This window comes from Helicoverpa zea, chromosome 7 (assembly GCF_022581195.2).
Source record: "Helicoverpa zea isolate HzStark_Cry1AcR chromosome 7, ilHelZeax1.1, whole genome shotgun sequence".
Taxonomy (NCBI): Eukaryota; Metazoa; Arthropoda; class Insecta; order Lepidoptera; family Noctuidae; genus Helicoverpa; species Helicoverpa zea.
This window is the reverse complement of record NC_061458.1, coordinates 9,179,438-9,196,378: the sequence shown is the minus strand read 5'-3', so window position 1 is coordinate 9,196,378 and position 16,941 is coordinate 9,179,438. Positions and strand designations below refer to the sequence as shown.

Below are 16,941 nucleotides of genomic sequence, written 5' to 3'. Positions count from 1 at the left end.
AGAGAATGCGTTCCTGACACGTCGCGATTGAACTGACGACGTAACTTTGCAATGGCGTTGCAGTTACGATAAAAATATTTTTGCTGGTTGTTTACCGTTTTAACAATTGAGGAGCATTAAAACAACATTATTATATCAATAATCAATGAATGTTATTACGTCGTCAGTTCAATCGCGACGTGTCAGGAACGCATTCTCTGAATGGCCGAACTATAGTACCTATATACTTTCTGATACATGTGGTGATGACACTTAGCTAACCTTTTATGATCTGCATTTGTTTAGTCCTAACATAGTGTCATTATTACTATGGTGATGTAATTGTTTATAAGGTATTCTACAAGCTTGTTTTCAAACATTCCTGGGTATGGCAGGCAGACAACATGATACATTGTTCTTGACACAATATTCACGCAGCCATTATTTTTAAATAATAAGTAATCATTTACTTCTGTAAAATATATCAACAACATCAAAACTTTAATTCTTGAGATGACACTATGTAGAATGGGAAAGCACCATATAAAAGAAATATATGGGGAATATTAATGACATCAAAGTTCGAAGGTAAATAATATACACATACACTATTTAATAAAAGTAAAAATATGAACAATAACTTTATTATTATCACTTTTTTGAAAAAATGTCTACTTAAATTACAGTTTTCCTATGTTTAATACAATACTGAATGGTTTCATATATGGTTTACTGTGTTTCGGTTCTCTTCTGGTTTATCTTCTGGCGTGTATGGGGGAGGCGGAATACTGCTGTCGTGGATCTAGAACAATTAAAACACATCCACAACATAAACATTTATTAAAACGACATCAAAAAAATTCGCCGTTCTACAATAATCTAGTGAGAAGGTGGTCACTATAAGAGGTTTTATTTAAAAAAGATCGTTTTAAACAGTCTTTGGAAACGTGTTCGGAACTCTTATTATAACATTACTATAGGATATTTTATTACGTTTTTTTTTATTAAAAAGTAGATAATAGTTACAGGATCAATGTGAATCCCATATAGCTACTTACAAATCCAGCATTGAGAAATGCTACGGCAGGGTATGTTGCAGAGCCTGCTACTGGCGTTCGTGAATATCTAAAAAAAGTATGAAATTGTTACTGAGTAAGTGAGTAATTTAATTAGATTAGAAACGTTTATGCATCTACTGGTTAAAGTTGTTGGTAGTTTTAAGCTAAAAAAAGATTCAGTAAGCTAATACAAAAGACTAAATAATTCTGTCTAAGTATGTACCTTCCGATTCCCTCTTAATTGAGGAATAACTATATTTCATTATGGAATTATTGCGGGACTGGTGACTTGGGCCAGAAATGGAAGGGTAAGAATTGTTGTTTCAGCTTTGCACTAAAAAAAAGTTTTTTTGCTGGCTTCTTTTATCTATCATTGACCATAAAAATGCAGCGACACCTATACCGCTAAATGAGCAACTTAACGTCCCATCTAAAATTTCTAGATGTCGCTAGTGTCATATGCTATCGGAAAAATAATTTTCAACCAGAGTACCAGACAGTCATTTTAGTAAGGAGCCAGTCATAGATTTCAGAAACAATATGTATTTGATTTCCTTTCAGTAATAGAGCTGTGGCTTTATTGACCAAGCCAATTTTTATTGGTGTTGATGTGTATATGAGCACAAAGTTTGAAACTTCGATATTTTTTCTTTTTTCTTTTTAATGTTTACACACGTAGCTAGTCAAATGACAGTGCCAAATTCATCACACCAATCTAATGAACTACTAATTAATTAAGACACGTTAATTAAACGTTTTTGGTGTTGCTACCAGACCACAGGCTAATGTATCCCACCGTTTAACGTGGGCCGGTTGTAATTATTATTTAATCTACATGCCAAGACCCGTCCTCTTTATTGTAAGCCCTCAGGGTAAATTAAAGGTTTCAAGGAAATAAGTACCTTCTTATATGGCAGGTACTTGGGTACATATATTTATGTGGCATCTGATCGTAAAAAGGTAGAAAGAAAACGCTTGAGCAGGTAAAAAAAAATAAGATAGGTTCATTTAGGCGTTCTGTTTCTAAAAATATATTTAGCCAGAGATCATAGAGTGATTCACTCTCTCTTCAATTTGTAAATAGGTTTAATTAACGTTAGCAGTAATGTAGATTATATAGGTACCTATCTTTTATCCGATTGCGAGAATGGGAAAGGGTATAAACCGCGAGAAATTGCTGTTTTACGTTGAATCCAAAGGCTGCTTTTGTAAAATCTGAACTCATGGTAAGCCATTGTTCCTGGTAGTTCGATAATACAATGATATTGCAAACTTAGCAATTCTTGAAAATACCACAATTCTGTGCAGTCTATCGATACTTCCAACAACATTATTCTGAGTACCTATATACCTGCTTTCCTATTTGTGTTCTTAATATATTGTTGGTGTGTTTTAAATTTAACAATAATAAATTCTTAAACGTAAATACCTAATTCTCGCCATAAACAGAGAGTGTGGCATTTTCTTTTTGATAGTAGTGTAGATGAGAATGTTAAGAGGTATGTGTGGAGTTACGCGAATGGATAGAGTGAGGAATGAGTATATAAGAGGAAGTTTGAAAGTGGCGCCGGTATCAGAAAAACTGCGTGGAAACCGGCTGTCGTGGTATGGGCATGTGATGCGGAGGAATGAGAGTCATGTTGTGAGGAAGGTGATGAGTATGAACGTGGACGGATATAGTGGAAGAGGAAGACCAAAAAAACGATGGATGGATTGTGTGAAAGTAGATATGGTAAGAAAGAATGTTACTTGTGAGATGACGGGAGATAGAGGAGTATGGAAGAAGAAAACATGCTGCGCCGACCCCAAATGAAATTGGGATAAGGGCAGGAGGATGATGAGGATGATGAATAGTGTAGTAAGTAGGTACCTAGTTTAGGGTTTCTTTGGATAATTTGTTTGTACTTAATTGTACAAAGTTGAAAGTACTGTAAAAAGAGCGTGCTTTAAGTACTATGTATTTAATTTTATGTTACGTCAAAGATGACCCTCCCTTGTCGCCATCTCTATTTCTCTGGTAGTCTACTGCAAAATTTTTATCCTATACAAAATTCAGGAATAGAAAACGAACTTCCTCCAATGTCCTCTAGAAGGGCTTCTTTAAGATATTAATTCACTTTTTGTTTATTTTATTCGTAACTATTATGTATAATATTCACCTTGGTGGGGCGTCTCGTAACCTTTCTTCAACGTACAATTGTAAACTTCCGATAGACAGACGGCCGTCACCGTTGTATCCCGGGCCGAAGGCTCTGTGGATCAACATTAATCTTAGAATAATACTCATTTATCAGAAGTCTTATTAGACTAAATTAAGAAGATACTTCTGACCTTAGATTGCTATACGATAAAGCTGTGCTCGTAATGGCAATTTTATGAATTCTTAATCTTAGATAAGTGCATTCTGTGACCAAAATATTTCAGTAGGTATAAAAACTGAATATATATTTTTTTAATTTATGTATTCCATGTTTGAAAAAAGTGTAGTCGCAAAGACGGACTTCAAGCCTTAAGCATTCTCTACCAGATAACTTTTAGGTTTAGGGGCTATAGTCGTTTGAATTTAGGTCTTAGAAAAAAAAATAACTAGTTTACTTTACAACTTTAACTAGATATACATTTCTACATATACTAAAGTAACACATAACATGTTACCTCAAATCCGTAGCTGCACAAAGTTTGTAGAGTAGTACGAACGTGGCTATAATCCCGAGGATCAGCGCAGCGCCCATTATCACCTGAGTACTGGAAATCAGAAGAATTTGTTCTAGCGATTCCCTGGAACGTAACATCAAATGCGCTTTTGATTAAAACGTATGTAAGTAAATCGCCTAAGATCATTAATTCCTTCTTGAGCTACGAAAAATAGGTGAAAAGCGGCTATGTCCTGCTACGGGCTACGGCGTAGCTCGTAGTAAAATATGCAGGTAGATAAAAATGAAATCATTTTAATATCATGTGGTGAAGTTTTTATTCTGATTTAGAATTAGTTAAGAATTGCTCTTCGCTACTTTGTAAATAAATATAAGTACCTACAACCACAGTGCGGTAGGTAAATGGAAGCCCGAAAAATACAGGGTCCAAGGTATTAGGAAATTTAATAATGTTTTATACTGAATTGTTTTTTTAGATTCATTAAAGAGAATCGAATAAAAGACGCATTGGACTAGAGTTACAGTTTTCAAAGAACCGCAACTGTTTATATCCACGGTTTACATCTAAAGAATGTCAGTAACTGAAACAAAAATAATTGATTGGTTTCGCATTACGTATTGTTTTAAAAACATAGGATATTCCTTGCGTTCATTTCTAGTAGTAAGTAATTAATATAAGACTTTATTATCTACACTCGTATTATAAAGAAAAATATTGCCATTCTTCTAAGAAATTAGCACTTACTTTGTGAGTGGACAATTTATCTACACTTAAGTGCAATAAAATGGAGTTACATTAAGAAATTATTAATTTTAACTACATATTCATTATTCTGTTAGCCATTGTTCATTTATTTTTATGAATAAATGGCAATGTATGAGTTAGACGTTAGAAAAATGTCGTCACTTTAATATTTTTGCTCAAATCCTCCCAATTCCTTTGTCGTATATCCCGCTTATAACAGTGCATGCGAACCTGCAAGTCCATTTACCGAGGTTATCGTAGCAAGGCTGGCAAATCCCTTGCCAACACTGCAGGCTCCCGTTGCCGTACGCGTTGCAACAAGGACCCAAACACTTCTCTCCTAAGCCTGAAATATGAACGTAGTTTTAATTATTGTTGTTGCTGTTTTAACTTTGACTCGTTTTGTTTGGCCAGAAGTGTAATGCTATATAATTTAGCTGCTCGTTGATTAGTTATTAAGCGATTTGTTTGTGTTTAGTTCGAGTAGATCTAATTCGGTTAATTTCACGTTAATGCTAATAAAAGTTTGGAATAAATAAAATAGTTATGCCTTCGTTGAGGTGAGTCCGACACAGATCAATATTAACTAAGTAGTTGGATCATTTCTCAATGTACATTTTAAAATAATGTCCTATGTCAAAAACCAAATCCTGTATAAAGTAGGTAAGTAGGCAACCTAGAATTCCCATAAAGTCTACTTCGTAAGTCCAAGGATAATTAAGCTTAATTTGAATTAGTCTCATAACTTCCAAGGGAGCAGTTACCCAGTGCCAATAAACACTAATATAAGTCAGATGAGCCGAACTTGGGATGCTTGCCAACGCTCGCCTCGGCCGAAGCAACGGCTTTATGCACAGAACTATAAGAAAACACCGCAAAGCTTTTAGTGCTCGATATTCTATCTTTAAAAGAAAGATGGCTACCGCTAGATATTGTTTTGTTTTTGACCACCCTCGTTGTTGAAGGAATACTATACTAAAACGCGTTTTGAGGAAACTGTTTGTAGAATCCGGATGAGAAAAAAGTTGTCTAGGCTTTAGATTATTGTGTAGTATTTCATTAAAATTCATGATTTAAGTCGAAATAAGTTTACTAATAGTGGTTTATGTTGTTAATCCTACTAAATTAATGAATATGACATGAGTAACGATACCAATTAAAATGACAATTAGTTCCATAATTAGTAGTTTTTGAAAAATGCTCACGTGAATAATGGGAAGTCATTTTAATTGATAAAATTCGTAATAAGTCATACCTAATTGATTTCAGAACACTTATTCTTCTGAACAGATTGTACCTACATACTTATACACAATTGTATAGTTGTGCAAATGACGAATGGTAAGTACATATTTGAATTGTGTGTCAAGGCGATAAATCAACAATTTAATGCTGAGTATTAGCATGACAGGAAGAACATGTGTACTAAAGTAAACATTAAAAAGATAGTGCCAAATCTAGGCGTCTTATGAAAATTGTTTGTTGACTTTTTTTTCTTTCAATCAGCCTTACATAGCACTTTTCGAGGGCAGAATATTTTGATTTTCCATTTCGATAACAGAAAGGGGATCAGTTTCCCAAAATCAGGAAAAGTATAGGATATGAGAGGAACTATATAAGCTTACCGTATCAAAATCGATCGTGTGATTTACTAGATAATGTTTAAGTACTCAGATACAGTGACTTAACGTGTTACTTATCAGTACAATAATATATAGTTGGTTCATAATGTTGCTATGAGCTTGCTATATTCATGTACTTATACATTAATGTAGGTAGGTTATGTATTATGCATAGCTAACAGTCATTGGATTTTGAATTTAAAAGCTGAAGCTGGCCAGCTAATAAGTCAAGTAGGTACAGTGGCGGATTTACAAATTTGCCGCTAGTAGGCCATTCAATTTTTGCCGCCCCTAATGATTGTGAACTTAATGATATTTCTGTCAGTTACTAGATTATTTTTGCAACCCGCTATGTACCGAAGAGTTTAATGTTGCCTAACAAGTTTATCTGACAGCGACTTTAAAGCGTAAAACCTCTGTAACTTTTAAACGGCTCAATTGATTTTCATGAAACTCGCCCGTAAAACACCTGTAATACAAAAAAAAATACTAAATTAAAATCGGTTCATTCGTTCGGGTAGGTACTATATCAGAGGCGCACCCATCGGGTGGCACCCCCCCAAAAAAACGACACAATATAATCACGGACTAAAATTGTAATTGAAGTACTTAAAAATTGTGTAGAAATCATTCATGGTGCTTTTTGCTAGGTTTAACATAAAGAAACCGGAGTCGTACCACTGCAAAGTTATAAAGCGCTAACTAGTTTTATAGAAACCAGTGTCAAGTAAAAAAGCCGCGAGCGCAGCGAGCGCAAAATTTTTAAGATTTAGAACAGTACCAAAACGAGTTTATAAAACCGGCCTAAAGTGAAAAAGCCGCGAGCGTAGCGAGCGCCAAATTTTTTGAGTTTTGAGGACACTAAAGCGAAATTATTTGGGACACAAAAGTCCTCCACCTCCTGAACAGCTTAGAAATCGTCAGCGTAGAGCGTCAGTTGTTTTTGCTACTTCGATACTTTAACTTTTTGTTAGATTGGACTCAAAGAGCGCAGAATAAACCAGAAAAGATGAAGAAACCGCGAGCGAAGCGAGCGGATTTTTCAATTTATTTTTATTGAAACGCTATTGGAATATTTTAAAATTCATGATCACATAAACCTAAGCATATATTAAATAAAATAAAAAATAAAATAAAAATAAAAATAGCCTTTATTCAGACCTTGTTTACAGTATACAATCTTAATCTAACAACTCTGACGAGTTGATGACACCAACGACCTGGTCTGTTTGCCCAACTTTGGCAAATGCCTCCTCCATTTCCTTCCACTCTGCTCTGTATTGGGCTCTTCTAGTCCATATATTCCCTGCTATGCTTTTAATTTCGTCATCCCATCTTCGGTACTGTCTTCCTCGATTTATTTTCTTGTCCCTAGGGTACCAAGATTATGTTTTTGTTCCCCTTGTCATTGCCTCTGACTATGTGGCCGGACCATTTCCACTTTAGTTTCCTTATTCTAGTTGTGACATTCTCAATTTTCATGCGCCTTCGGATAGTGGTGTTTCTTATTCTATCAGATTTTCTTATATTTAGCATGCTTCTTTGCATTGCCGTCTGACACGTTTCAAGTTTCTTATATTGCGCTTTGGTGAGAGCCCATGTCTCGCAGCCATATGTCAAGACTGGGAGTATACAAGTGTTATACAGTTTTGTTTTCACGTACGTTTTGATTTCTGTATTTTTCATTATTTCCTTAAACCCCCAGTAGCGTTTCCATGCATTTCCAATCCTTGTGTCGATTTCTTTTGTCATTATATCAGTGACCGAGATTTGTTGGCCCAAGTAAGTGTATTCTTTTACAAACTCTACTGGTTCGCCGTTTAAAAGAATATTGTCTTCCAATGCGTTTGTCATAGCTTTGGTTTTTGAAATGTTCATCGTCAGACCTACCTCGCGGCTTTCTCTATCCAGATCAGTGATCATGTATTGTAGTTGGTCTTTGCTCCTTGCCAGTATTATTATGTCATCAGCGAACCTCAAGTGTGTAAGATTTTCGCCATTTATGTTAAGTCCGTAGTGGTCCCATTCCAGTCTCCGAAAGATATCTTCCAGTACAGCTGTGAATAATTTAGGTGACAGTGGATCTCCCTAGCGTACGCCTCTGTTTATGTTTATTTGTTTCCCTTGTTTCTCTAGTTTTATTCTTACTGTACTGTTAGTGTATATGCTTTTTTTAAAATCCTAATGTATTTCTGGTCGACTCCTTGTTTCTTCAGACATTGCCAGATACTGTTGTGTTCTATTGAGTCAAATGCCTTGTTGAAATCGATGAAGCAACAGTAGAAGGGCACTTTAAACTCTTTGGCTTTTTCAAAAAGTTGTCTTACCGTTAGTATATGGTCCAATGTTGAATAGCCTGACCGGAAGCCAGCCTGTTCCTTGGGCTGGTTTTCATCAAGAGTTTTGGTTATTCGCCTTAGGACAATTTTTGCAAAAATTTTGTAATGTTCGACATTAGGCTTATTGGTCTGTAGTTGTTAATATCTCCTTTGTCCCCCTTTTTATGGAGTAGGATTATTGTTGATGTAGTCCACTGTGCAGGAATTTCCTCGGTGTGCAATATGTCGTTGAAAATGTGTTTAAGTAGTGGTACTAGCTCGTTTTTACAATCTGTAAGTAATTCGTTGCTGATATTATCAGGGCCGGGAGCTTTATCCTTCTTCTGTGTTTCTATTGCCTTGTATATTTCTTCTATTAGTATAGGTGGAACCGCGTCGGTGTTATTTAAGTCGGTGTTTACTATTTGGTTCTTGCTGGAGTAAAGGTTTTCGTAGAATGTAGTTGCTATTGACAGTATATCATATCTTTTTGTTTTCGTTTTCGAAAGTCGGTCTTTCATATTGGGTATCCAGTTTTTCTTTTTTTTTTTAAGTTTTTAGAGCTTTTTAATACCTCCGGTTTTGCTTATGTATTTTTCAAAAGTTTCACGCCTAGTGCGTTCTCTGTCTTTTCTTATTTGGTTTTTGATTTCTTTACTTATTTCGCTTATTTTGTTTCTGATAATTTTTGTTTTCTTTGTAGTATTTAACAGTTTTGATCTTGCTTCTAGGAGTGTAATTACTTTCTCTGACAAGTTTTTCTTATCCTTCGTATTATATTTAGTATCAGGTTCTGGTCTCAATGTCAATATTTCATGTAGTATGTTGTACTTCTGCTGAGTATTTATACCCTCAAAGGATGATTCTGTCACTAATTTCAGTTTGTCTTTGATGGTGTTTAACATTTGTTTGTTATTTGGTGTTGGTCTTCTGACTTTGAAGGGTCGACTTTTAATAGTGCCCATTGACCTGCTCAGACGTGCTCTGAGGACTCGGTGGTCGCTATTAAAATTTAGATAAATGGTGCCGCAGTCGTCAATTAATTTTGGTCTATTTGTTAAGATGTAATCAATTTCGTTTTTGAAACTGCCGCCTGGCGATTCCCAAGTCCATCTTTTTGAAGTTCTTTTCTTGAATAGGCTGTTCATTATCCTCATGTTATTTTCCATCGCCATTTCTATTAGTTTTTGTCCGTTCCTTGTTCTTTTCCCTCTGATGTAAGGGCCAAGTACAATATCTTCTCCATTTCGTGGACTTCCAATCTGAGCATTGAAATCTCCCATTACTATGCAGTATTTGTATGTGTACTTTTTTAGGGCGATGTTGAGAGTTGAGTAAAATGCATCGATTTCTAAAGTAGATGACTGCTCTGTTGGTGAGTAAGCTTGCACTATAGACCATATTTCCTGTTTTGGAGGAATTTTAATATTTAATTTGTTGAGTTTTGAGGACACAAAAGCGAAATTATTTGGGACACAAAAGTCCTCCACCTCCTGAACAGCTTAGAAATCGTCAGCGTAGAGCGTCAGTTGTTTTTGCTACTTCGGTGCTTTAACTTTTTGTTAGATTGGACTCAAAGAGCGCAGAATAAACCAGAAAAGATGAAGAAACCGCGAGCGAAGCGAGCGGATTTTTCAATTTATTTTTATTGAAACGCTATTGGAATATTTTAAAATTCATGATCACATAAACCTAAGCATATATTACAGTGAGTTTATTAATCGTTTATTTATATATGGATTGTGTACTCGTATAATTATAAAAAAAAAACTGTAAAAAAATTCGCAAAATTTGCCGCCCCTCTAAATCTGCCGCTCTAGGCACTGGCCTACTTGGCCTATTGGTAAATCCGCCACTGAGTAGGTACCTAAATAAGATCAGTGGTTGAGTGGTACCTAAGTCTGAAAGCAACTAAAGATCTGTTGGTTGTTTCTACTAAGAGAAGAAAGAAAGGGTGCCACGAGCCCAAGGGTGACAAAGAATTTTTTTCAGAACTGGTAACTTGTCCATCGGGTGCCCAGATATTCGCTAAGTTTTAGGCCACCTACTTACTTATAATACGTGACTATGTATTTATTTCCATGAACTTGGGAATGGTCCCTTTTAAATTCCACCACCAACAGTTGCAAGAGACTACGCCAATGCAAAACACCGCAGATTTTTTGAAGAATTAGTTGATAAATTAAAACTTACCGGGACATCTTATACATTTGTTGTGATAGTGATTTGGCACGTATCCTTTAGCGCAATAGCACGTGCCGTCAATACAGTCGTATTCTACACCAACGCAGTTGATTTCTACACATTTGTCTGAAACAGAAGATAACATGGATAACTAAATGAAGATAATAGGCAGATATATTCGTATCTGCATTTACATTTACCTATAAGTTTTTATTGGTCATCCCCTGTCTTGGTAAACATCATTACTTTGTTGTTTTTGTTGTGAATATGCAGATTTGAATTTCTATGTTTGCTTACAATTGCAATATGGGATGAAAGTACCTATTTATGGTGATGTAAGGTGAAGAATTTGTTTGTTAGATCGTGTGTTCCGGGACCTAATGGACTGATTTGATGATCAGTGTTAGACATCGAGGAAGCTATTTTATTATCCGAGTGCGCATAGTAGTTCCCACGGCATGCGGGCGAGACCGCTGACGGAAGCTGGGAGGTATTAGTTTGATTTTTAGGGTTCCGTACCCAAAGGGTAAATCGGGATAGTTACTGAAGATAATTACTTGATATGGTACCAATAGTACATAATAATAATATGTACGTAGGTACTTGCAACAAGTTTTATAATAAACATCAAATGCAATTCTTGGTAATTAGAAACCGGAAATTTTGCACTCAAGAGTGCTTTTCCGTGAAGTACCTCATTATACTCGTACAATAATTGTTGTAATATGACGCTCAATAACTAATCGAAAACACAAGTACCTATATCCTGAAAAGATATAAACACTTGACTATATTTAGACAAACTAGTTACCAGCACAATTTTGTGAAATCTACAGTAAGATAATAAAGAGATACTTATGTTTTTTTGTTTATAGCAGTTTCTGGGCCTTTATCGAAAAAGCTCCAAAACTGCTGAACCGATTCGAAGACTTTCAGCGTTGGTAAGGTACTACTTTATTGCTGTTATTAGGTACATTAGTTAAGGTACCTACTTGGCGGGATCTAGCAATTAATACGTATTTAATTTGTATATAATTGTGTTTACTACATTACCTACTTATTAGACGTTAAGAAAGCGGAATACCTACCTACTGGTCGTATTTATTGAAGTAGATAGGTACCTACATATCTACATTGTTTTCTGTTTGTTTTGTTTACATAAATAAAAACCTACAGATACATTAATGAGAACTGTTAACAATGATTAGGCAATAAAAAGTTTGTATAGGTAAAATATACCTACCTACCATGAGCGCTAAGATGAAAACACGAGATAGGTTATCATACTTTCAGACATTTTTTCCGAGTGATTTGTATAGCTTAAGTTCTAGTAATTTCTTTTGTCTTATTTACCTCGTTAGGTGTATCTTAATGTTTATATTGTTAATATCTACTGGTATAATCTATATTGGAATAAATATTTGAACAAAAAACATTACCTTCGTCTTCAGTTGTCTGAGCACACACTAACACAAAAAATAAACAGCAAAAAACGATCCGGTTCAACATTGTTATAACCTTACAATCATTTTAACTATACTACACAGGCAGTACAAAAAAACAATACCGTTTTGAACGCACTAAACACAACCACTAGCTGTATACTATGAACATTTTTGATATATTAAAATAAGGTACGGTGATAAGTTATCAGAGATCTGCACTCGTGTGATACTATGCTTATCGGTACGCGTCACCAGTCAGCGAGCGGCGGTTACCAGTGCGATTCACAATATCGGTGATTTACATTTAACCTTGCAAGCGCCACTGTTTAAGACAATGACCATCACTGCTGCTGTCCCCGTATTATACTGACTTAAAAGAATATAGAAATCTCATTAACAACGACTAACTCTCCGTAATGTATGTCCACAACGCGTTTTTCTTCATGTGATATTTATTTTTCTCAATGACGTGTAATTTCCCGGGCTGCGAGTAAAATGATTTATTGAATTTACGAGCCTCTGTACCAACTTCTAAGGTCAATGAAATTGCTTTCATTAATCACTTTCATTTATTTATTTTAGTCTTTTGGGGCTATAGATCAATTAGTGGAAACCTTGGCTCTGCCTCGCCACGAAAAATAAAGTAAGTTTCATTTTAACTGGATTTATTTGTGTTCCCTTTTTTCTACGAGCGTACTTAATTAGGTGCTCGCTAACGATTATTTTACTGAAGAATTGAAAATCGATGTTCAATAAAATCGTAAACAGAACAAAAAGATGGCAGACAATGGGTTTATTTGATGCTAAATTATTCGTGAGTGCATCTTCAAAACCACTTAAAGTTTACATCAGTCTTGTCCAACGTTTTTTATTTTCATGAATAGATTTTAAGATCTATCGTTACATTATTAAGATTGCAAATAGTGACTAGAGATAATATATTTTCACGTCGTGACTCGTTCAATTCTCAATTGATAGATTGATGATGACACGATATCTATAGGTTAGGTTCTTGCATTTTCTGATAGGACAATAATACCAACCTACCCAGTTTTTATATCGTTAAAGACAGCACTGATTTTCTTGATACAATAGGCATAGAAATAACTAAGCATACGGTCGTACCAATTTTAGTTTTAGTTTTATTTACCCCAGCATATGTTGTGTTACCTACATGTACTACTCTAAATACCTCCTTACTGTAATTATATAAAAAGACGTCTTCATTTTAGTACAATGTGGGTTTGTGTTTTATCAAAATTGATCCAGTTTAATTTGCGATATCTATAATCTACTTTAAAATTTTAAAGTTCCTTCACCTAAATTAATTATCAATACACTTTCTGTAAGTATCGTGCAATGATTATGCTTTCTTTTAAAATATATTAGAGACAAATAAATACATAGTTATCTAATCTTGTAAAAGATGGCACATATTTATTTTAAGCCAGGTGTCAATTATAGATTATCTTAAGTATTTTATCAATTCATCAAATTTTGTGGCGTCAAAGTTTAATCTTGAGGAGATTTTTATTTCCGTGGTTTTTCCATTAAATAATGTTAGGATCAATGAATGATATACTGTTTTTTAGGGTTCCGTACGCAAAGGGTGAATCGGGACGGGACACTATGACCACAGATTGTGCTACTACTGAAGACTTCGCTGTCCAACTATGGGTATCATGCCCGTTGCCACACGTATCTATCTCATAAACCGTGATAGTTAGACAGTCTTTTTTTTCTCAGATAATGTTTTTCTTTTGCCACTAGGATAAATCTGAAAACAGGAAATACATATTTTAGGGGGCTCCCATTCAACAAACGTGACTTTCGTTGGAGTTTTATAAATAACTAATAGTACGGAACCTTTCGTACTTAATTCTGACACGTACTTAGCCTGTTTTTTAAACTCATAAAATAGTTTTAATAAGCTTTATGACTGTATTTCATCTCAGGGGAACCGTGTTATACATTTGCGCTTGGCAGTTCTCGTTTCGCGGTCATATTTTTTCCATAGCCATAAAAAGCTAGGAAGGTCGGCAAAGTTAATTAGTTTATAAACTAGTACGTACACAAAAAGAGCCTTTATGAAACTAGTTTATTGTATTCTCATCTGTGGGTATTATCCAGTATAATAAGGTAGACACGGTAGCTGCCAACTTCCTCTTTTTGGGTCATCAAGGGCTTTAGATATTCAGAAGATAATATAGTTGATACGTAGGTAGGTGTATACCTTTTGAATTTGGTAATATTTTTCCTTCAAGTACTTACGTGTCAATATCCGATAGCTGAAATAACATGATATATCTCTTATCCTTTATATAATTCTGATTTTGTTTTGCGATATGCGATATCAAACAAAACAGGATAGAAGCTAGTCATGTCTGCTTAGTGGCTCTTCTCGTGACCAAAGGTTTAGCCTATACTTCGGTCAAAGATTAGGTAAGTATGCATTTCCATCCAACGCGGGAATGCAGCCAGCCTTTTGGGCACGATCAACGCTGACGAGTCTTTTGATACATACATATACTCGGTGATTATATAGATTTCTATAAAAAAATGAATAGGTCAGTAAGTAGTTCTGAAGAATAAGGTTTATATACAAACTTAAGACTTAGCGTCTTTGTAAATTAGTTAAGATATGTAACACATAACACTGTTGCTTTAACATTTTCAAGTACTTAGAACTACATTATGAATTCCTAGCAAAAGCAGAAGTAGACAAAGTTACAGCGAGAACGTACTTCAAATAGATTTTGTTTAGCAAGCTCGTTTGTACGTATTAAGTTGACAGTTGGTGTTCGCTAAAACACCGCAGTTTTGTCTTGTTATGATTGTTTCGAAAATTATGGTTTTAGGCACAAACTCGCGAACAACGTTCATAAAATGGGACAACTTTTGTGGCGTGATGTATTGTTCAAACAATTTGTGAACATGTTACGTTTATTGTTTTTTTTCTTGTCTCATGACGCATGATACGGTTATTCGAAAAATTGTAGCTTTAAGCGAACAGGAAGGTTATAAATAAAATAGAAAGAAAGTATACTTGTAACTTGATAGATATTAAAATAAGGTTTTCAGTAAGCGCACGTCAATATTCCAAAAGGCAGTCGGACAGACAACCTGCCACGAGCCAGTTTCAAGAAAATATTCTCAAATAAAAATAAGCTACCTCTCAAGTAAAAGTCAATAATAAGTCATATCTACCTAAAAATATACGTAATATTAAAACTGTAAGGACTCTTAAAGACTCAACATACGTTCTATTCTGGCAAGTTCGAGACGAAAAACCTTTTTTGATTTAATAAAAATATACGTATCTAAAGGAAATCCTGAATTCATAATCTATGCCCAAAATAGCAAGGAACCTCTCGTGAGTTGGCATAATGTAAGTACACTTACCTCAGCCTTTCCATTTTTCGGTAAAATAGCTTGATATTATAATATTACTGGCTATTTCCCATACTTTCACCCAACACCGGCATAAAAATCAACATTTTCTCCAGACCTCATCAATTTCCGTGCCAAAAAACAAAGAAACATTCAAATTCGTTCGAAATGTTTTTTTGAAATGATTTAAATACTTAGTACTAAAGTAGGTATATCGTTTTTTTTATTACAGACCTAAGTATTATTTTTGTACTTACCATCGGATATGAATTTACCGGTTCACAGAAGACGGAAGCCGTTCGACTTCCGAATTTTTCCTTTATTACCATTACCGCGGCCCTCGTTAACAACTTACTTTTTCATGTAATAAGACCAACTTGGTACTTTTTGTCTGGAAAAAAGTTTTATTCAAATTATATTACAAAACTCATTTATATTCAAAGTACATGTCTGCCGTGAATGATATCTCAGCAAAACAGAATTATTATGAAATATTGGAATATGATTAGAATCAGCACGTGTATACTTAGGTATTGTTTTTGTTTCAACATCTTATTGTACTGATACTACTTACGATTATGTCGGGTGTGTCGTTCACAATTACATTAAATTCTATCGCATATACTTTATGATATTCTATGGCGAATTGTAAAAAAAATAACCTAATCCATTCAGTGGTTTAACCACAGGAGTAATTTTTCGTTTTTATAATTTACAACATCATGTGTAAAGCAGAGATAAAGTTAGGAATATCGAATGTTTTGATCAGTTGACAGCTGTCAGTTTTCAAGGGAGAATTACAGTTGTTTGTAATGACTGACTTTTATATGGTGTTCTAATTTTCGCACATTTTTATTCTATTTACTTTGTTTGAAAAAAACATTTTTTTTATTTTTACGTATTTTTCTTTTTTCTTTGAGTTAATGGGCATATATTAACCAGTATATTAACGCATTTCATTTAATGTGATTATGAACGACACACCCGATATAATAAGCACTATTAAGGATTTCAATCAAACAATGAAAATGTATATGTAGGTACCAATAAGGTATTTTCACACATTTTTGAAACACAGTAAGCATCTAAGTACTTACCTATATTAAAAACAGGCTCTCCGCATGGTCTAAAACACTGTTAAAACAACGTTACCATTCCAGTTCAAAAGCTACTAAATAATGGAATTCACTCTAAAGTCATCGTGGAATAGGTACCAACAGGAACATTTTAGTCAGCGGAACCCATAATTATTTCCCCGAATTTCAACTGTGGCGAACGTTCGGGACAGCACTTAGGAAATTATCACCATGTAATAATGGGATTGTGCCCCATTTCCATAAATGTTTTAACCCTTTTTCTAATATTTGCAAAAAGTGAGATAAAGGATAAATAAATTAAATGTTATCGGGCTCCAATCTATAGATGAAAAACCGCTGAAATACCTGGAATTTCCTAAGGGTGGATTGCACCATGTAACTGTAACGATAACCACGTTATAACCAGCCGTCAAATCGGCAATTTGACGCCGGAAAAGTACAAAATATCC

At 34.7% G+C, this 16,941-nt stretch overlaps 1 protein-coding gene across 2 annotated transcripts; it reads right to left on the bottom strand.

The window, feature by feature from the left end:
• Positions 1–607: 607 nt before the first annotated feature.
• Positions 608–12,251, bottom strand: LOC124631918. Of its 2 annotated transcripts, none has more exons than XM_047166553.1 (7): positions 12,000–12,251; positions 10,570–10,686; positions 4,668–4,782; positions 3,693–3,815; positions 3,197–3,289; positions 1,038–1,104; positions 608–781 (listed from the first exon to the last, which is right to left on the bottom strand). In XM_047166553.1, the coding sequence occupies exons 1-7, from the start codon at positions 12,067–12,069 to the stop codon at positions 698–700; spliced, it is 669 nt and encodes a 222-aa protein (XP_047022509.1). In that variant the 5' UTR covers positions 12,070–12,251; the 3' UTR covers positions 608–697. The 2 variants fall into 2 exon arrangements, with proteins under 2 accessions (XP_047022509.1, XP_047022510.1); XM_047166554.1 differs by having other exon boundaries at positions 3,693–3,782; positions 12,000–12,250.
• Positions 12,252–16,941: the final 4,690 nt, after the last annotated feature.

What these genes read in the sequence shown, in the direction of transcription:
- LOC124631918 (XM_047166553.1), bottom strand. Translation starts at nt 12,069, where the DNA reads ATGTTGAACCGGATCGTTTTTTGCTGTTTATTTTTTGTGTTAGTGTGT. An exon ending in CAAATGTATAAGATGTCCCG is followed by an intron (nt 4,783 to 10,569) that starts GTAAGTTTTAAT and finishes TTCATATTTCAG; the next exon opens with GCTTAGGAGAGAAGTGTTTG. An exon ending in TTACGAGACGCCCCACCAAG is followed by an intron (nt 1,105 to 3,196) that starts GTGAATATTATA and finishes TACTTTTTTTAG; the next exon opens with ATATTCACGAACGCCAGTAG.